The sequence below is a fragment of the Streptopelia decaocto genome (assembly GCF_964273445.1).
Source record: "Streptopelia decaocto genome assembly, chromosome: 1".
NCBI lineage: Eukaryota > Metazoa > Chordata > Aves > Columbiformes > Columbidae > Streptopelia > Streptopelia decaocto.
The window spans coordinates 158,176,438-158,198,287 of record NC_138663.1 but is presented as its reverse complement, the minus strand read 5'-3'; the positions used below and the strand labels follow the sequence as shown (position 1 = coordinate 158,198,287).

The window sequence follows — 21,850 nt, the reverse complement described above, 5'->3', positions numbered from 1 at the left end:
AAAAAAAAAGGCAAACATTGATACCACTCTCTACCAACAGGCTGAAAAAGTGGGAAATCTATACAATGCATTTTCTTTAGCTTGGAACTGAAGTTCCAGGAAAAAAAGTACCTACAAAGAGACTGAAAAGATAAGTTAATTTCTTTCTTACCCTGCCATTGCTCACAACAGCCATTTGCCCAGGAAGCAGCTTAAGAACCTCCTGGCAGAACATCTGGTGGGTTTTAATTATATCCAGTCCTAAAGTGTTGTACTTCTTCTCAAAAGTATCATCATCCATTCCCTAAAGCAAGAGTGAAGTGTGAGATGATGGAATTATTCAGCTAAATTGAATGACACCTCAGGTAAGCAAAGATTTTCTTCAAGTTATGTGGTGACCATAAATCAGAATAAAGTAACAACCTCAGCTTCAGTGTAAGTACATGACCACTGGTGTGGAGCCACAGTCTCCCAAACAGCTCATGTGCAGTTTTTACCCTCTGGCAACTGTGAATAACCATGAGAGGAAAGCCAAGTCTAAGGTAAAACACTTTTTCTAAAACACAGCACACAGATACATGAAAAATAAAATTCTCCGTTAACAACTGAACTGTATTCTCACTGTTATGAAAAGGGTATAAAAAAATCTGTACTACTCTAAAAATCAAATACTAATTTTAACACGGCCATTGGATTATGGCCTTAAACATGTTTTGGGGAAGGCAACATCATCCAGTAGGACCCATAACAAACCAGTGTTCAAAGCTGGACAAATTTCGTCATGCACACAACAGCACTGTGCCTCACTTGTCAAAATTATCCTGCTATATTAAGCTCTAATGATATGTATTTTTTCATTAGAAATACACAGACCAAATAAATAGATTCATTCAATACAATAAAAATTAAAAAAATAAATTAGTAACATGCATACATTGCTTAATTAGCTACCTCTATGTCTTTCAAAATTTATTAGACAATGAAATAAGAGCATGAGCCGAACCCACTAATTTATTTTTCAATACGGTGCCACAGAGTTCCCTTAGTCTTCCAAATCTTACTGTTTAAAAATACTACAGTTTACAGGTCTTTCTGCAACAAAAAGTATAGTTTGCAGCTCTTATCTGGTAATTCAGCTCTACTCTGGAAGTGAACCTTTTTATTTTAAACCAATGAATTTTCACAGAAACACAACAGAAAAGAACGACCAGAGGTGTAAAACGCTTGTCGACCTCAACCACTTCAGCCTGTGCCTATTACTGCTCACAACAGCAAGGTATTATACAAACAGTTACTTCCAAGGTCTTAATTCTTGACAAATATTAGTACTGTAAATTAAGAGAGATATTTTTTACAAAAAAACAACCCAAAACTAAAAACAATTTTTATCTCAACAATCCACTATCCGTACTCTATATTTTTCAGTACTCTTGTGTCTTCTTTCTTTAGAGAAATTCTCCATTCATCACATAAAAGTTGTCAAAAATCCAAATCTGCTTGAGCAGAAACTGTATAAGGGTCAGAAACTTCATGGCATTTGGCCAAACACTGCAACTCTCAACAACATCTCCTTACAATAAAATATATGTAAAATGCAAAATAAAGTAATTCTAATTTAATTTGTACTCACTGGGGTGAGGAATTTAGTAATTTTAGTTCCAGCAGCAAGGGATTTTGCTGTCTCTTCCTTAGTGAGTTTACTTAGGAAACTTTTTATATTGCTGTTGTTTTGGGTTAGAAAAGCAGCCAAAATTCCTCTTGCAACGACTGTGTTATCTTCCTTTGTTTTTGATGAAGGATTGTTCAAAACCCCAACTCGTGTATGACTGCTTGTTTTCTGCGAAGAAAAATACAGAATAATACACAATTTTACAGTTCCATCTGCTGTTACCTAATGTATTCATAGCTATTATAGCTCTGTGAAATACCCTTAAGTATTTAATTTTTTGCAACTACTTGTCTTCAGAAAGCACGTATCAGTGCCTAACTCAGAACTTCAAGTAGGAGTTGAACAATGCTATCAGTGAGGATTTACCTATTCTGTAACACATATTTTAAATAGAAGATTTTTTTTTAATAAAACAATTGCCTTTGAGCATTCTGCAGAAGAGTAATTTTAACAAAGGAGATACACAAGTGTTCATTTACAGACTTTGGAACTGGTTTTGTAGATGTTTTTCAAAACTATCAAACTAAGCACAAAATAAATACAAGAAAATTTATCCACTTATTTAAATCTTATTCAGCAGGAAAATCTTTCACTTGCTAAAACAGGTGATGACACTGAAATTTTACTAGAGAGAGTGATGATTCTAAGGTAGGATCAAATAGTGTCACTAACTGATGAAAAGGTTAATGGACTCTATTGCAGTAAAGAATTCAAAAACAATGGATGAAATCATTAGCATTCAACATATTTAAACAGCAAACTTTAAATTGCAGCCCTTGAGAAAAAAAAATATATTAAATAACTTATTTGAAAGCTTGAAAATGTGTAATTTAAACTGTTCCTGAGAAGTGTGCTCTTGCTGGGACGAAGACAAGTGGTATACCAGGCTGCATTAGAGACACATGGTGAGCTGATCATGGGAAGTTGTTCTCCTCTACTCAGTACTTGTGAGGCTGCACTTGGGCTACTGTGCCTGGTTTTGGTCCCCTCAGTGCAGGAAAGATGTTGAGATGCTGGATGGGCTTCAGCAAAGGGCTACCAAAATGGTCAGAAGCCTATGAGGAGGGACTGAAGAAGCTGGGCGTGCTCACTCTGGCAAAGAGGAGGCTACAGAGAACCTTTACGGCAACCAACAACTACTGAAGGGAGAGTAAAAAACAAAACAGAGCCAAACTCTTCTTGGCAGTGGCAAAGAGTATGAAAGAGGGGCAATAGCCACAGATATTGGCTTGGCAGATGTTAGGAAAAACTACCCTAGGAAGGCACTGCAACATTAGAGCAAATTACCAAGGGAGGGGATGGAGATGCCTCCTTGGAGATTTTTCAGGACTCCTTCAGGCTGAGCTGATATAATGATGGTGATAGTCCCACTCTGAGTGGGAGGCTGAAGTAGACCTCCAGAGGTCTCTTCTGGCCAAGACGTCTCTATAATTAGGGTTTTTTTAAATGAAGTTGAGATAAACCAGTAGTTTTCAAGATAATATTATAATTATTATTTTTATATTATAACTGTAAGAGTTGGCCACTTCCCCAACCACATTCTTGCACACTTTTCTTCAAATGCTGATGGCAAGAGGTGTCTGTGCAAGTTCTGCACCTGTTAAAAATTCTACCAGACCTTAACCTAGTAGATAAAAGGGACTAGAAGGCCAACAGTATCCTGGGGTACATTAGGAAGGGCATGGCCAGCAGGTGGAGGGAGGTTCTCCTCCCCCTCTACTCTGTCCCGGTGGGGCCACATCTGGAGAACTGCGTCGAGTTCTGGGCTCCCCAGTTTAAGAAGAACAAGGAATTACTGGAGAGAGTCCAGCATCGGGCTACAAAGATGATCAGGGGGCTGGAGCATCTTTCTTACAAGGAAAGACAGAGAGCTGGGTCTGTTCAGCCTGGAGAAGAGAAGGCGGAGAGGGGATCTTATCAGTGCTTAAAAATATCTCAAGGGTGGGACCAGAGTCCTTTCAGTGGTGCCCAGCAACAGGATGAGAGGCAATGGGCACAGGCTGAAGCACAGGAGGTTCCATCCAAACATGAGGAGAAACTTCTTTACTGTGAGGGTGCCAGAGCACTGGAACAGGCTGCCCAGAGAGGCTGTGGAGTCTCCTTCTCTGGAGACATTCAGAACCCACCTGGACACATTCCTCTGCGATCTGCTCTGGGTGAACCCGCTTTAGCAGGTGGGTTGGACTAGATCATCTCCAGAGGTCCCTTCCAACACCAACTGTTCTGTGATTTTGTGTGATTCTATGACTAGAAAGGAGTAGAGAATCACTATAGTATTGTTTAAAAGTGCATTGATTTCTATGTTCTTGTCTGTCACAAAAATCGGAAATCATTAAACCAAGTAGTACAACTGGAAATGAGGTTTACCTACATCAAATCTATGAATTAGAATGAACATGCCTAGACTGTTCTCACCTCCTAGAGTTAAGAACTATGACACGTTTTCTTCACAGAAGGGGGAAAATAGTGAAACTGCAGCAAGAATATACCTGTCAAGCCTCAGGCGCAGATCTAGCAGCCAGATAAACTACACATTTTTCCTGTAACAAGGACTTCTACTGCGTATCCTTCCTTGCACTTTTTAAGCCTCTTTTTAGGACATACTTCATATCACATGCTCTCTGCAACATATCAATTTTATAATTTCCTTAGAATGGTTCCTACTTCATCTGTGATTATTAAATCTAGATGTTTTCCCGATTTCAGCCTAATTGCTCTTCTAAACTCCGCAGAACTGACTTTTTTTTTCATTAATATTCACATGACATGTACTTGTATACATTCAATTCTGTTATTAATACCAAAGAACTAAAAAATGAGCAAACTCAGAAATGTTGATGATCCTCCTAGCCTACTAAAATACAAAAAAAATTATATCTGTCGTCACTTCATGGCCATGGTTATGCCATATGATACTGGAGAACCCTGCATAATGGTTCACATCAACAGGCATTATCCTAACTTCCCAGGTAACATGCTAGGTTACTTCATGGGAGAAGGTCTGTAATTGGGAAGGAATTCACCCTTTTAACAAACAGCATCATAGTTTGTCTCCTGTGTCAGGAATCTGTGAACCAAACGATCATTTACAGGTCTGTAAGATGCCATTGCTGTGGGAGAGTACAGCAAAATAAAAGTACAGTCTCGTATGTCTGCAGCTGACCCACAGAAAATATTGTTAAACCTTTATTTAAGAGGATATTTTCTGAATGTGCACAGTGTTGTTAAGAACATATTCATAATAATTATTTTTAAAAAATTGCTAGAAACTCACCAGGTGTTTCAAGGCATTAGAAAGCAGTCGTCTCCCAGCTGGCTTATCAAAATCAGCAATAATCCAGATAGTAATAGCATATAATGCATCTTCATCTGAAAATTAAAGATTGTCTTGCTTTACATTGTGGAGAATCTTCTCACGAGTAATGAATAATGAATTAATTCTGTTTGAGATTTTGCAGTCTATGTGTATGTTTGACTGCAGACTTTAAGATTAATCTTTTCCACATAAGAATCTTTTGCCCTCTGAATTCAAATAAAATTGTTAGGAGGTATTTCTTCATGTTCACATGAGAGAATCACTAAAATAGTCAATCTGTGCTTGTACCACTGAAACAAGATGGCCCTAAATAATAAGCTAGCTCCAACTAGCAAGGCCTGCTTTACCAGAAGTTTCTTGTGAACATTTGATGGAGGCTGGTCATATTGCCAGAAATCAAAAGAATTAAGTAGTTACAATGAAGCACGAGTTAGGCCATTCACTTTCCCTGGCAGCAAAGGGAAAATCCTTCAGTCCAAGGTGGGACAAAACTTATCAGTTCTGGACACAAACAGAAATATACCAAATACAGCCCAAAGAAAGTAAACTACAGTATAGGTGCATACACAGAAAATTTCCCTTTTCTTGATCTATACTCTCCTGTTCTTGATTCTTCATAAATGGGCAATGGTATATGAAAAATTCTGCAAAAAATAACCGTAGAATAATATCAGTCTACTCCAGTCTATCATATATCCTGTAAAAGGTAATACATATAGATGTGAATTTCACAAGGTTCTGGTGATATTCTACGAAGAATTTATGATTAAGTGTTGTTGGGGTCTAAAGAAACCCAGTGGGGACAGAGATTTGAAACGTAGACTCCAGCTCAGAGGTTATAGGTTTTACACAAGAGATCTGAATCTTAGAAATGAGTCTACAGATTGAAAGCCAGTCATCACCTGACAACTAGCTGGGATGCCCCTGCAGCTGTAGACAGAGAATCAAATAGACTCAAATCATTTTATTCTAAAGAAATGGAAGTATATGCCATTTCTTTCTGATAACAGAATAAGTAAAAGCTATGTTAACATCACATAATAATTACTGAAACAATAGCACTTTGCTAACAGGGTAATTCTGTCCCTTGATGGACTGATGTAAACGAGCAGTTTTTAACTATCTACTCCTAGATGTTAACAAGGTATAGACTAATGTAAAATCCCATGCAGTATTATGCCCCCCCGTTGTATCTATAATTTCTTCTCAGAAGGAAAGTACTTGCATATGCAATAAGAATATTTTTAAATCAAAAAATATTTTAAGTGTACAACAAAGCATGAGTTTTAGTTAAGATAAAATGTATGAGTGACAGTTCATCAGAATGTAAGTTTTTTTTTCTTTTCTAAAGAAAGACAAAACTTCAGATACCAAAGCTAAACAATCAACTAGAGGAAAAAATAAAGAGATACTGAATCCTAACAAATAAGAAATAAATTCTCTTCAACTGTGTAAATGCCTAATTTTGATATACATATTACAAAGACTATAAAGTCTTGGCTAAGAATCACTTGAAAGCTGAATATGCTCTCTTTAATATTCTCAAGAAAAACTATGTCAGTATGAAAACTGTTTTCGAAGCTGCAGAAGTCTTACAAAACTTTTAAACTTCGTGTCTGTAAAACATTTCAAAACTACAAAATTTAAGATAAATTAAAAAATAATTTTAATGACAGGATAGTTATTATTTACAGTAACATTAAGATATGATCTGGCTTCTGAAAAAAGATATTGACATACTGGAAAATTTACTTATTTACATGGGATCCTTGGGTTACTTACTTACTTGGGATATTTTACTAAGAAATTTCAACTGTTCATAATACATATATATATATGTGTGTGTATATATATATATAACCCATACACAAAATCAATATACCCTTTTTTGTTAAATACTTCATGTTGTCTGAAATTACAGCACTTTTATCTTGTGAGTCCAAAAAGGAGAAAGTAGAGAAGTCTTCCACATCAAATGGAACTGCAAAATATAAAATACAACATGTTAGACTTTAAAAACAAACAAACAAACAAAATCGTAACAACAGCCCATCTGAGAAAACTAGTTACCAGATGTGGATCTGAAATGTATGTATCTTCTTTCTGCTCCAAGAACAGTGGGGTTTATACGGGAAACTACATTGTGCTGCTCCATAAGAAAATCCATTGCATTTATATGATCATTTAACAAACCCTGTAGTAAGAGAAAAGAATTACATTTGTACTTTTATAGTTTCAAGACAAACACCAAGTATTTGTGAAACTTTTAACTGATCCTAAAGCTTCTATATATACCACATTACAGACCATGTCAAGTCAAAAATGTATAAATATCACACAGATAATATTTCAGAATACCAGATACACATTTTTCAATGAACAACTGCAGTATATTCTCAGTTTCTGGTTGAAAAATTCCACATGATTACTATATGCTTAGTTGATCCTTCAGTCTTGTATAATCTAAGTATACTCTTTCAAAATGAGACTGCGAACAAATGCGACAATGTAATTTTGCTTGTCATATTATTAATTTCAAGCCATCTCATTATAAAAAAATTAATATATAAACATGACTCAAACTATCTGCTGCCAAATATTTCATCTTGCCTTCATCTGGAAATGTTAAACATACCATGAATGCTGCCCTCTGGAAGAACCCGGTGGCATCAATAATCCTCTGAAGAATAACTGTCTCCAACTCTGCAGCATCCATCTCTTCTCTGTTAAAGGGCACGCCATTAAACAGGGCTTGAGGCAACGGGCCCAGGCCAGTCTTTTTATAAAAGGTCGCTCCTGCCTGATCATATCAGAAATATCACAGGATTAAAAAGACTCTGGCTGACCGTAGCAAAACACGAAATGAATACCAAGAGACAATGAACTCTAATCTCCAAGCGCTATTCACTGTCACATCTTCTCACGAGTAGCAGGGACAAAGCAGGAAACGTCTGGAAACCAAACAGGGCACGTGGGACTCATTTCTCAAGTAGAATGACAGAAGACATTATGGATCTATATCCGGTGTTTTAAACTTTTGCTTTATCATTTTGCTGAGAAATATTTTGGTTTGCTTAATATTCTGAGAAAAAAAATTAAGCAAATAACACTGGAGAAGGACCTTGAGACAGTCATAGTTTGAGGTGGCTTAACCTAGGCCTTCACCCCAAAGGCAGCACCCCTAAAACCCTCAAAATGCTTTTATGTTCAGAAGCCAAGCCTTATTTATCAAGAAAGCAGAACAGGCTAAATTTTCCCCAAACAGAGAAAATGCAGTGAGGCAAACAGAAATGTATTGTAGGTGGTTCCCCCTTCCTATTCTATATCCTTTTATGTTTTCTTTCAGTGTCACTTTCAGGACGGCTACAAACTCTACTGCAGTATCTCTGTGTCCATCTTTCTGTCATCCCACCATCTTCTCCCTGACCTTCACCACAGTCTCACAATCCCTGCTTGTACTGGGGGCTTCCTCCTGCTGGGTGTCTGTTCTTCTTCCTTTAATATTCTCAACAGGAAACTTGCCTCCCCTAAGGGTATCCAGCTTTTCCCAGGGTAGATTCAAACTATCCTTCTATACGAAGCCTTCATGCAACCCAGTGAGGAACAAGCAGCACAAGGCAAACAGCACCAGGTGCACCTTCTTGAAGGAGCATAATAAACATATATAACAAATTTTTAAAGGAAATAAATAAAATGGATGGCATATGTCAGAAATACAGGATTGTATAGATGGCACGGCTAAAGTTACATGAAGGAAAATGGTACTTTTATATAGATTTTAGCAGAAAGTTATCTGCATAATCAATGTCTTCTCTATAGCCTTTAAATCAAAAAACACAGCCATCTTTCCCAGAGGGAATAAAATCAAAAAGCACAATTAAAGGCAACAACGTTTTGCCCAAAAGAGAGATTTCAGCTCCCCAGCCAGAAGACACAGGTAAACAATTTCTGTAGTATGAGAGAGACCTCTTGACATGCTTATTAGATAAACAGTTTGATATCTGATATATATAATTTTTTTAATATAAAAAAATTTGACAGTGAGAGTAGTAATGCAGAAACCCTTTCAACATTCGAGCTAATGCCTGAATGGTGGCTGAAGAAAAATTTCACTCAAAGATACTATATTTATTTGATTTAACATTTTGCAATCTTTCAGCTTAGCAATGAATTGTGTACTGCAATATTTCTTACCACTTTGCTCTCAACATACCTTCCTCCCTTCATCATATTCAGAATGAACACCTAGTATACTCTGAATGTCAGCGTGGGGGTATTCACTCCTAAGAACATCTTTCACATGATTTACTGTTAGAACATTTCCTTCTCTCACTTCATGGTACATCTGTAAAAATTAGAGTAAGTAAAAGGTAATAAGTTTTCAATCATAATTTAATAAAATTACTAAAAGTAAATTAACAATAAATATATTTTTATAGTGCTGTAGTAATTTTTATATCTGTATACTTTTATTGCTTTTATTGCTATATTGCAGGTTTTATATTGCTTTAGTAATTAGCAACATCACGCATATGCACAATTTTTCATAAGAGCACTGTTTTCATGTTCTGACTAATATATATACCTTTGGTCTAAATCTGAAGTGGCAAAGTACACATATGTGAAGGAATCTAAGTTCTGTCTATAAACTACCTGAATCTATATGGGATGAATCCAAGCCTGAGTCAGTGATACTTTTTCATACAGTAATAATTTTTCCTTATCAATATTATTTTATTTCATAGCATAAGATTTTATTCCTTTCATCAAATATACAAAAGAAATTTGAAATTATTCAATCCATTTATTTTCCTATGAGGAAGAGTACATTTCTATCTACAGCACTGAATATCTCAAACCTGTATTTTATTGATTCTGTTTTTGTTATCTTTTAATTATATTTTGCATCCCTACCTTTTTATATTATGAAACAAAGTAAACAGAGGAACACAACATTTCTAGAAGCACACTAAAAATTGATATTTTGTGATCTAGGCATGGATAACAGGCAGCTCCTAACACTTCTGGATTTCTGTTTCTCTTCCAAGGTACTCCTAGTTACTACAGTTCCTTTCATCTTAAGCTGAGTTTGTCCATGACATTAGTTTCCAGGCACCAAACAGAATAATAGAAAACAGAAGTAAGAAAAAATATTATGTATTAGTATTAAAATATGCCTGTACTCCAGGAGATAGAGAACACCACGGCAGGCATGTTATGTTAACACAAATAATACAGAATCATCTTTCACAATAATATACTGAAAGCTGTAAGGGATGCATCTACCTTTTTACATTGTTGAAGAAAGCCTGTAGATAGGTAAAATGACAAGAGCAAGTTGATTCCCAGAGGAGGAAAATATTTCTGCAAATCATTGTATAGCATATCAATGCTATACATGTTTTTAATACTTTTTTTTCCATGTAAACTAAACGCAAATGTATCCTGTAGGCACAAGGTAGCAAAATCCTAACTATATAGAAAAGTAATTAAGAAAAAAAAAAATAAAAAGGAAGTGTTTTCTTGTGAAAGAACTAACATTAATTATCGAGGTAAAGGCTTGAAAGGTGTCAGATTCCTCCGCAATATAATTAAAAGTTCTCCAAAGAGCTATTCCAGCATCTTCATTTCCATCAATTTCTTCTTTTGTACTTAAAATGAAAACAAATCCGATTCTGTAAGCAAACAAAAAGAGGTCATACATTTTACAATGATAGCTGTTTCACACACATTCTAATACCAACAGAGAAGAACAAGATGTTTGCGTTCAAGTCATCAGTCCAGCATGTAGGCACAAAAAGCTGAGAGTAATTAATATTTCTGGGAGTCATTAGGATTTATCCACAGCTGTTTCTTTTCTTATCTGATCAAAGGTTATGACATTGTTTATGTTCCTGCCATCATCTCTTAACCTTGAGCCTTTGTTTCAGTCTGAGCATAATCTGTCTTTATTTTTCCTGAAACAGGTGTCTTAAGTAGCTGCATATAGTCATGCTGAGGTCTTGATGCCCTGCCATTAATATGTGCCATTCTTACTAGCCTTTTTCTTGCCTGTTTTACATTCTGAGTCTTCTCCACCCTTCCATTGCAATTCATTCTCCATTTACAGCAATTTTAACACATGTACTACAATTCCCTACATTTCCATTAAATGAAAAAAAGCCCCAGAAATATGAGGCTTGAGAAGGAAATAAAAGAAACAACAACAATAAGAAAACTCCTAGTGGAGGCGGTATTTTGATACAGTTCTCATGAAAAAAACCCTGGACTGATCAGGCCATAGAGCATGAAATGTAACTGGGATTTGACGTTCTACAATACCAGGGGAAATTCAAACCTAAATGTCTGTCCGTACAAAAAATTTTGATTGAATTAAGCATTATCATTTGCACACGTAACTCATGAAGACTTCATTGAAAAGTTGGGCTGGATCTAGTTCAGACACGCTTTTCTTTTATAAGTGGGGAAATAAACAGGTACTTCGGAGACCAATCATTTTTTTTTTCTTAAAGTAGGCATCTCAGATCAACCAGATTCTTCCTCAGAAGTGTCTTTTGCTCTCAGATGATGACTAATTCAGACTCAGACAACTAGGTTTTAGAAATTAAAAACTTGGTGAGGATAATCTTGCTTTGGTCTTTAAGTATTTCCATAAAAAACAAAATTAGGTAAAGCAACCTCAATTCAAAGAACTAATTAAAAAATGCCATCAAATAATGTTTTACTTACAGAATATTTTGCTTAGAATAAAATTTCACATGGGTGTCCAGTGGGACTATTTGACAAGATGATTTTTTACCAGACTTTTGCAGTTCATTTTCCATGAACTCAGGCATGCTATCCCTTGCAACCTATTTGCCTAAGAACATTTAATATCTGAGTGAGCTTAGCACAAGTGGGTAACCAATATGTCTTATTAGAATGCTGTTGCACTGGTCTTCACTTGAATTCCCATCTTTGCGTAGAAAAACAAGATGAAGAAGAAAAAAGAAACCTTCTTTTAAGACTTTCAGTTTTCCTTACCTGAGTGGTACGTTATGATGATAGAATAATTCTGCCAGTTTCATATAATCACCTGTATCTTCTTGGACAGGATCAACAAAAAGCACCTAAGAAAATATTATACAGCCAATATTTATTCTTGATGTCTGTTTTTATTTTTTTCAGACATTAAATTTCAGATAAGAACAGACAATTCCAAAGGAGATGTGCATCCCAACTGTTTTCAATTTCCTAAAGCATTCATTATAAGAAAACATTAAGAGTACTCTCCTTTGAATGACTCTGTGCCAATACTTGGATTTTACTAATGAACTTGATATTTAATTAAAAAGGATCTAACATTTATTTTTATTACTTCTTTCAACTAACTCTCTTCTGTTGTGAAAACCAAACTAAAATAGATAAACAGAATATATTGACTTAAAACTTTAATTAAAAAATGGAGCATTGGGAAAGAATTCTTCCTTGCAGTCTCACATATCTTTGTATTCACTCTTTCATTTATTGTAGGTTGAAGTGTAAAATCAGACCTTTCAGGCATGCACAGAATCTAAAACTGAGATCTGTCTGCATAGGTAGATTATGCTTATGCAGATTTAATTATGACTTTGGTACCTTATTTATTCAGCTTTGCACTGCAGCCCCCCTTAGAATTTATCATAATTTTGCTAGAGTAGCTGAAATGCAGCAGAATAATTCTTAAAATTTTGAACACTCCCTCCCCCTCAGATTTTAGTTAAATGGTATGTTGCAGATTGCTATAATATAACTGTTATATACATCTGTGCCAATATTTCAAAACCCACCTGGACACCTTCCTGTGTAATCTCATCTAGGCGTTCCTGCTCCGGTAGGGGGATTGGACTAAATGATCTTTCAAGGTCCCTTCCAATCCCTAACATTCTGTGATCCTGTGATTTAACTTTGACTACATATTGCAGACTACTTCATATTACACACATCTTGTGCTTCATTATAAACATACATTTTTTTATTTCATATTGTTTGTATTTTGGTTGTCTTTTTATATACACTGAACTTCATGTCAGTTGGAGTGACAATATCAGTGGACAAGCAAAGAGCTACTGATGTCACCTATCTGGACTTCTGTAAAGCTTTTGACACAGTAGTCCAGTATAAAGAGAAGATAAACAGCTTGCTTACAAAGCCTGAAAACCAAGAAGTACATGGGAATTAAAATACTGCTTTTTATAGCAGCATCTAAAGACTATCTCAATTAATTAAGCTTGACACTCACAAGTTAACACTCTTGAGAAATCAATCGGCTGTATAGTCTTCACCTATGCCCTCTCAGTCCTACAGATTTCAAATAATTTAGTTTGACGACGTAGTCCTGGATATGTCCACTGTCTTTGCCTTTCGCTACATGGCCAAATGTACAGAAAAAAGTCATAATATATATGTATTTACAGCCTGATTAGAAAGTAAGTCCAGGTTACCAATAAGGTCTTTTTTTGTAGAATGTAAAATTTAGCATTATTTATACTTCTGGGAACATTTCATAGAAATAAACCACTTCATCAAGAATAGATCTGTCACAGTCAACAGATAAAAGACTGAAACACCACTTCTGGAAATCAGACTAATCATCACATATGAGTCACTAAACAAAAAGATTTCCAGTACTATTGCAGATCCACATAGAAAACATGAAATTTTAACCTATGTAAACAATGAATATAGCATGTGTGTTTTTCAATAAATTGTCTGTCCACATATTAATACATAAGCTATGCAGAACACTAAGTTCTTCAAACTTACCAAATTATATAAATTGCGTCTAATTTGCTGTATAACTCCAGGAAATGTGGGCTTTAGCAGCTCCTGATAGCTCGCAGGCCATGTGCTGTAGCTGTGATCTTGTTCTATATTATTAACCCACTAAAATGAAAAAGTCAGCCATTTAAAAACCATGGATTGACCATTGGGTTTTTTTTATATATATATATATATATAAAGCTATTTTAAAACACATGGAAAGCCTGAAATGAACTAAGTGTTTTGTCTTCTTTTTGAAACAGTGACAGAAAATAGCTTCTAAAATGAGTATTTTTTTTCTGTTTCAATCAAACTGTGCAGGTTTTCTATTTGCAGTACATAATAAAACTAATAGACGGAAAAGGAAAAAAGACCCTTTGCACTCTGTATCAGGATGTGAATAAAAGCTTTTTTTCCAAGTGTGCAAACTACTTCCACAATACAAAGGCCAAAACAACACATCACACAGATAAGTATGTAACACAGCATAACCACCTTGTAAACTAAATACACCATTTCGCTATAACCCACAGCAGCACTTCATATATATCAAAATAATCAAGTAATTCATATATGGCCAGTTTGTTCTTGTCATGTTTTCTGTGTGAGCCTGTCTATACTTGGAAAACGGAAAAGTGAAATATGGGTCTTTCAGGTGAAGAAAATAAGTATTTTAGCTGCCTTTTTCAATGGCCTAGAATCTTCGAAAACTCCATACACTTTGAAATAGAAGAAAAAAGGTAAAGTAATTGGACAATTCAAAGCAAAATATTTAAGTTCTCCACAATTGCATTATCATACCTTTAAAGTACATTCAGCAGTCTTGCACAATACAAGGATATTACATAGCTAGACTGATTGCTGTAAAGTCAAATTCTATACCTATGAGTGTGCAACCATTCCGAGATACGTTCCTCTTTTCTTTTAAATATCCTACATCTTTAAATTTTAATAAGGTATAGGCTAGAGAAAATCACTCCTTAAATATATTGAACACCCACCACTCTTCAAAATATTTTACACTGCTTATTGAAATAAGGTTATATGTCTAGTATTTTAATTACTCTACAAAAAAGATAGGCTGTCTTATACATAGTATAAAATATGCAACATTTAAATAAATGTTTAATTACTCACTTTTATTGAAGAGTGACGAATATCTAGCGCATAACTGTCATCTTTAGGATGTATATGCAACCTCATAAATTTACTCAGGATCTCCTCTTTGATTCCAAATTCATGAAGGCCATGCATCGCTTTTCCTTCCACTTTAAGAGTCTCTAAGATACTTTTCTCAGGAAGAAAAAATGCATAATGTCTACATAGAACTCTTGTCATGATATTAAAAAAAAGAAATTTCAAAGTCTTAACACAAGGATGATTTTTAGTATTAAAAATAGCTTCTACATTATTCTGCAGTCAAATGTGTAAAACAAGATCAATTAATAGCACCACACTTACACATCTCTGAGTTATTTCAAAACAGAATTATAAGATATTAAACAACTAATATGAAGGTTTGCAAGTATGTAGAGAAGCAAGCAGCAAGTGACAGTAGCACAGATAAACCCTAAATCTGCATCACAGCAGAAGCCCGAAAACAGCATGGAGGAAACACAATGCTGTTCTTCTAACAGAAAGCATTTTCCCAGGAGACCCAGCAGGACTCTCTAATATTTGTTGCAACCTGAAAATTCAAAATGAAAACTGAAAAACCTGGTAGAACACAACAGGCAAGATTTTCTGAACACCTTTACTTCTGTCTTGCTTCATTTTGAGTTCCCTATTCTGAAAAGTTTATTTTAAATTCTATTGAAATTAAACCTAGCACTAGCACTAAAAAGCGCTATTTTTGCACCAGTATCAAAAAAGATGCAAGCGACTCCATCTCAAAACTCTGGCTGAGAAAAAAAAAAATAAGTAAAAATTGCAAGTATAAATGCTAAAACCAAGACAGCTTAAGAATCTCCATGAAGGAAAAAAGAAGACATTTTGAGTTAAAAAATAGGAAATAAGAAATTGTAGACTTTGACAAATGAAAAAAACCCTCAGCCTTAGCATCAGTAGATTTACTGTCAGTTTTCAGGTCACCAAGGATGATTTATAAGGCGTCATGCCTGTCCTGCTGTTGACAACATACAGAAGAATGCAAGAGAAACTGTCTACAGTTTATGAGTGCTTGCATAGAAGAGGCAAGTCACACCCCAAATAATTATACTATAATTACACAAATTGGAAAAACATTTCTTATACCAAAAAGTAGATCAGTTCTCTATTAACAGAACTTCTTATAAAAGGTGGCCACACACAGACTCACAAGCATGCTGAAAATAACCCAAGGTGTTGTGTATCTAAATACAACGCCTGCAATTTTTTTTTTCAATTAAGAAATAGGGATGTGAAAGCATTTAAATTACATTTTTAAGTGCTTTCCCCACCTTTTTATACATACATGTTGGATTCCTTCTGTTTCAAAATTAATTTAATGTGGTGAGTTATTAAATTATAAGCAAGTTATAAAATGTATTAGAAGAGAAAATACCGTTGTCAACTACTTATACAATGCTCATATTAAAAATAAACCCACTGTAAAACAGTATTCCCTTTATTAGAGCACTTCCTGGCCCCCAAAACACAACAGGTGAGATTATTTATCAGCATGAGCACAACTCTTGCAGTACAGTTCATAATTCTATAATTTTCCAATAAAATATACCACCTTACCTAAATGGATCATGAAAATCCAGGTCAATATGAAGGCCATTGATAAATAAACGTGCTTCTCCAGGTTGGATTCCAAGTATTTCGTGAAAATGCTTAAAAACAAGAAGTACTGCTAACTTACTTAGGTATATGTCAACACTCACACGTATACACATAAATAAATAGATGAAACTTTAAGTAATTCTACACAACAGACACATAGCTCTTCCACCTAATTTCTTCTTTCACTTGAGTTGGTAAAAATATTGACAGCATACTTACATGAGTGCTATTTAACACGTTTTCAATACTTAAACAAAATGCAAAAAGCTGATAATCCCCTCCAAAACAACCTACAAGGTCCCTACCCGTACAAGGCATACACAAGAACACATTCGCACTGTCTGCCAACAGAAAATGAAAATATGCACAAACACAGAAATACACCTCATAACTTTTTGAAAAATTACCCTCAGCACATTCCTTGTACGTATCTATTCACTTCCAAACTGAGATCAGAGGAAGACTCTACATGTGTCCTTTGGACCTCCACTTCAAACTGGCTTCTCAACAACTTAAAATCTTTACAATTGCAAAAATGCGTGGTCGCAATTGTTAGGGGGAGATAGGAAACACAGACTAGAAACACTCAATCTCATCTACCAAAGAGGCCTTGGAAAAAAAAAAACCCAAACACACACCAGAAAAGGACAGCAAATCCATAGTTTTGCAAAGCAGAAAAAAATAATCCACAATAAACAAATACAAGAGCAAGGGTACTTAGGGAGTAAGTTATGCCTTATCATTTTATTCCAGAGAGCTGTGAGGCACCACGCTGTTCAATCTACAGTGTCTGCAGCAAGACAAGTAACAGGAGCAACAGCAGCGGTTTATTCCAACTCACCCCATGAGGAGCAGTCAGATTTCCAGATCTGTCTTAATTCCCAACAGAGGAATGGAAAGCACCAAAAACAGGCAGAAAAAAAGCAAGCTCAGAAAGATATATTTTTTTTCCATTTAGCTCCCACTTGCTGAACAAAGTAAGTGTGAACAAAAGCACACTTGGAGCAAGCAACTTGGGCTGTATACATTACTCCACTTATGAGCCTGTCACTGAACAAACGAGAAAAAAACATGGGACATTTAAAGTTCTATTATTCCTTTTATGTAGTGTGGTTACTTTCACAGTTAAACACAAGGAAACTTAAAGCTAACTGGTTTGTGTCATTACAAGCGCAGCCCCACAAATGAGACAACAGTGCACTTGAAGTTCCTTGTAATCCACGAGATCGGTATATTACTCATAATTCATTGAAAAGGTACCATATTCCTCAGTATATATAAACATTTCACAACCCAAAGCACAATGGATACACATAACAGCACCTAATATCAGTGTTTGAAAGGGAGGGCACTCCATGAAGGAAAAATGCAGCTGTGATAAGCCTGAGCCTAAGAGAATTTTTATAAAACCTGTCCTTGACCTTGAGAAACAGCTTTTGAAATTGGTGAATCTAATTTATTCTAATGGTGTAAACTGAACTTTGCGGTGCTTTCATTGATTTTTTTTTTTTGTATGTAGATTTACAAAAGAGTAACAATTACTTATGCTTGTTATTATATAACGTATCTAAACACATATATATGCAAACTCAGATACAATGCGAAGACTGTGGTGGATCTAGGGGGAAACTGCATCCCACTAATGCTAGAAAATAACCAGAAAGCCTTTTAAAAAAAATTGTTAGTTACGAAAACTTTAGTGGGCATCGAAAAAATGGATGTCAGTGGGCCTGTCAAAAATAAGGAGCATAAATGCATAGCAGTAAGTTTCCTACAGTTGGATAAGGAAAAAGAACAACAACAACAAAAAAGAGGTAATTTAATTACTTTTCTAATTTATAAAACTCACTTTGTTCCTAATCTTATACTCATCTAAATTACAGAAATGGTTTTTTGGTATGTTCCAAAACTCAGTACTGAAGAGGAAGGACACATCTTTATAATTAACTGCTGCTTTGGATTACTCTGGGCCAAGTGCAGGACTTCATCTTTATCTTTGTTAAACCTCATGCAACCATTAAAACAAAAAATAGCAGTCTGACATTTACATTTTTCCTACCACAGATTCATACAGGTCTCACTCTACATACCCCTTCTAAGCAGCCAGACTTCACAGCCATCTGACAACGCCAAGTGCCCTTGCAGCAGGTGGAATTTCTGATAATTTTACCTACACAGTTTGATCCTGAGACACAAGCAAAATAGGCAGAAGGGACACAAGAAAACAGCCAGGTGCACAGGGATGAGACTCCTCTACCCCCAGCCAGAGAAGCACTGAAGTTTTTCTGTAGTTAGCAAATCCACTTCTGATGACAGTTTTAATTCCAGTGTTGTGCCACGGAGTACTGTGACCGCAGAAAAATCACCCCAAATGCCACTGGACTCTGGGAGCGAACACTAATGTAAGAGGATTACAGTCACAAGAAATCTTACCAGCATCCTTCAGGGGCTCTTGTGCAGATCTTGTGAGATCAGCTGGAACAGGCCCTCTCCCAAAAGCACTGAAATCAGCACTTAGGATGAGAGATCTCTCACCACTACTGGTCATTCCTATAAGCCCTAGTCATAAAGATCCTCATACTAACTAACATGGATGCAAGGACAATGACAAAATTATCAGTCACTGGATATTGAAATGGGAGTCTAAAAAGCTGAATCAGAGCTGAGCCTGATGATAGGCTGATGCTGATGCCAGGCATTTCGTTGCTCTGAAGAGCATCCATTTACCTCGACTTTGATGGAAGGAGTGGTTACGCATCCTAGACTAGAATTTAACACTGATAATACTCAGAGTATTTTCTTGCTAAACTGTCAGCGAATTATTGCACTGGAAGTTGTGAGTTGTGTTTAATGAGATTTTACTTTTTCTTTTATCTATAGCAGTTGTCTATTTCTTAGTTAGGTATCAATTCATTACATCTAAACCATCAGACGTCTTTCAACTTTTAATACCTTTATTTCCTCCCATTGCATTTCCTATTTGACTTTCATTATCCGGAGAGGGAATCATCCAGTTACGCACAGCATGAGGTCACACCGCTCCTGCTGCTAGATGGATGCGCTGCGGTTCAAGAACGTACATGCCAATTTATTGTGCTCCAGCAGCAGTGTTCAGGAAGCTTCTCTACCTTTATTCAACAGATTTTAGCTTTTAGCTGTTTAAAGGCTGTAGCCTCAGGCAGGAGATGCAGTATGAAATTTAAGCTTAGTCCGATAGGTGCCTAAGATCCTGTTATAGTTAATGTATATAATACAGTCATGGAATCACAGGAGCGATTCATCCAACCCACCACATCGATATCCAATGTAATTTGTTTCAGGATAAGGCATCTTAGACTGAAAAGTATGAGTCAGACAGAAGGGAACAGATGCCCCAGTGGACACATCTGCCAGAGCTGAGTGGCCATCCTGGATAGCCTGTGGCATCTCAAATGACATCAGAAGTCCAGGCTTAGGCAACTCAGCCATGCCCCACAAAACAACCACTGAGTGAGCTAAACTGTTTTTGATGCCCACTGACTGCATCTTCATTGTCATAACAGGAGTTTAGATACCGTATAAAGGTGTGTAAATGCAGACATCTTAATTTCAAACCAAAGGTTAGTTACTAATCCTGACACTTAGTCACAATAGCCATTTTAATTCCTTGTATACCCTTACTTTTTTTCTTGTTTCATTTTGGGATGGAGGAGTTGTTACTGATTTAGCAGTTGCTTTTGCTTTTTGTGTTAACAGAGCTGAGATTTGAGAAAGACATTGCAAAGACTTCATCAAGAAACATGGGAAGTCCTGATACCACCACTCATACTCCACAGAAACTACGATCATCGGGGCTTTGTTTTGCTTTACCCTGACTATAACACTAACAACAAAGAGATATAGGAAAATGTGTGTCTCAGATGTATACAGAAAGCAATGTATGGGGGTGCAGATGCTGATTTGCTCCATTGAGCAAAAGTTATGGCACTTCTCACTAGGGCAAGAAGCAAGAGGTCTGCATAATGTTGAGCTCCCTCTAAGATCTTTGTGAAAACTCAAGAATCAAACATGCACCCTGCACACAGGAAAGCCAAAGGGCTCAAGAAGGTGAACTGCTGGATATACAAAATGTATTCTCAATATACCAGTCCCACATGCAATCACCTACAGACAAAAAAAAAAGCCCTACACAATTGTTTGCATAACTGTTTACAAGGATGTGACACTTGAGTCTGCCACTGTTTGGGCATGAAATACTCAGCTTTATGTTAGTTTGTGTGCTGGAGAGATGACAAGGTCTTGATAAGAAGACTGCATCAACACAACAGGGACATGGTTTGCTTTTGCTGTTTTGGAAGGTGAAAGAAACTGGAAAGGCATTTCCCTGGAGATCCTAGTCTTGGCAAGGCAGGAGGAAAAGGCCTGAATGCATAAAAAGCAAAATGATAGATAGAAATGTTGCAGAAGTAAGAAAGAAATAAATCCCTTTTACTATGGCGGTTGGTCAGTCTTAACACCATACGAAAATATATGTTCTGAAGATTGAGATTAAGGACAGTGCTATGGATGTCATTTCATGTGAGCAGTCCTAAAATCAATTGTTAGCCACCATGCTTTTAACACTCAACTTGAAAGAAAATATTTAAATGCTGAACCGAGAACGAAAAAATTGAGACAGATGTCACAAACTCTGCAAACGCTAAGGGGCATCTTATAAACATCTCAGGTCAGTCAAAAAACACCTGAACAATGACTACTCGCGTAATACCCAAAAGATTCAGTGCATCAAGGATGAAAATATATCCACCATCTACCTCAGGTGATGTTTGAAATGCTTTGTGGAATAGTTGCATGTGCCTTTCTGAGAATGTAGAAAGCTCAAAGCTCACCTGTGCTGACCATAATATAAGCAGCAGACCCAGATTCAACACCAAAGTGCTAGAAAAATCAACTGATACCCATTTTGCTTTCACAGCACACACTTTATGACTGAGCATAACACCCTGTAAAAATTGTTTGTCCTTGCCTAATTCTGTAAAATGAGAGAGGGGAAGGAAAAAGTACCAAAACCAGCAGAAAGTGAAAAATTTGAATTGCTAATTTCATTGTTATTTATTTAGTAAAAGATGTTTAGAGTAATGAGCTCTTTTTCTGTGATAAAAACCATGTGGAAGTTGCTACACTAGTAAGAATCTCCAAAAGCAGTAATATGATAGTAACTCAAATGTCCACTTGAAAAAGTAAAAACAAACCTTCTGATTTTCTTCTATTTCACTTCGCATTTTCTTGTCTACAGGCACTCTGGTCAATGATCTGTAAAAATAAAACTGGTATCACTCAACCACTGTATTTTTTAAAAT

At 36.0% G+C, this 21,850-nt stretch overlaps 1 protein-coding gene across 2 annotated transcripts in view; it reads right to left on the bottom strand.

The window, feature by feature from the left end:
* The window catches only part of UGGT2 (UDP-glucose glycoprotein glucosyltransferase 2), an 84,239-nt gene that overhangs the window by 37,259 nt on the left and 25,130 nt on the right, over positions 1-21,850 (bottom strand). For both annotated transcript variants that reach the window (XM_082047807.1, XM_082047808.1), the window contains exons 10-22: positions 21,743-21,803; positions 16,470-16,561; positions 14,883-15,033; positions 13,749-13,868; positions 11,988-12,073; positions 10,504-10,639; positions 9,178-9,309; positions 7,600-7,764; positions 7,035-7,158; positions 6,847-6,945; positions 4,923-5,017; positions 1,610-1,816; positions 152-283 (exon numbers count right to left, since the gene is read on the bottom strand). In XM_082047807.1, the coding sequence (XP_081903933.1) occupies positions 152-283; positions 1,610-1,816; positions 4,923-5,017; positions 6,847-6,945; positions 7,035-7,158; positions 7,600-7,764; positions 9,178-9,309; positions 10,504-10,639; positions 11,988-12,073; positions 13,749-13,868; positions 14,883-15,033; positions 16,470-16,561; positions 21,743-21,803 (1,600 nt within the window). The remainder of the gene's footprint in view (positions 1-151; positions 284-1,609; positions 1,817-4,922; positions 5,018-6,846; positions 6,946-7,034; positions 7,159-7,599; positions 7,765-9,177; positions 9,310-10,503; positions 10,640-11,987; positions 12,074-13,748; positions 13,869-14,882; positions 15,034-16,469; positions 16,562-21,742; positions 21,804-21,850) is intronic.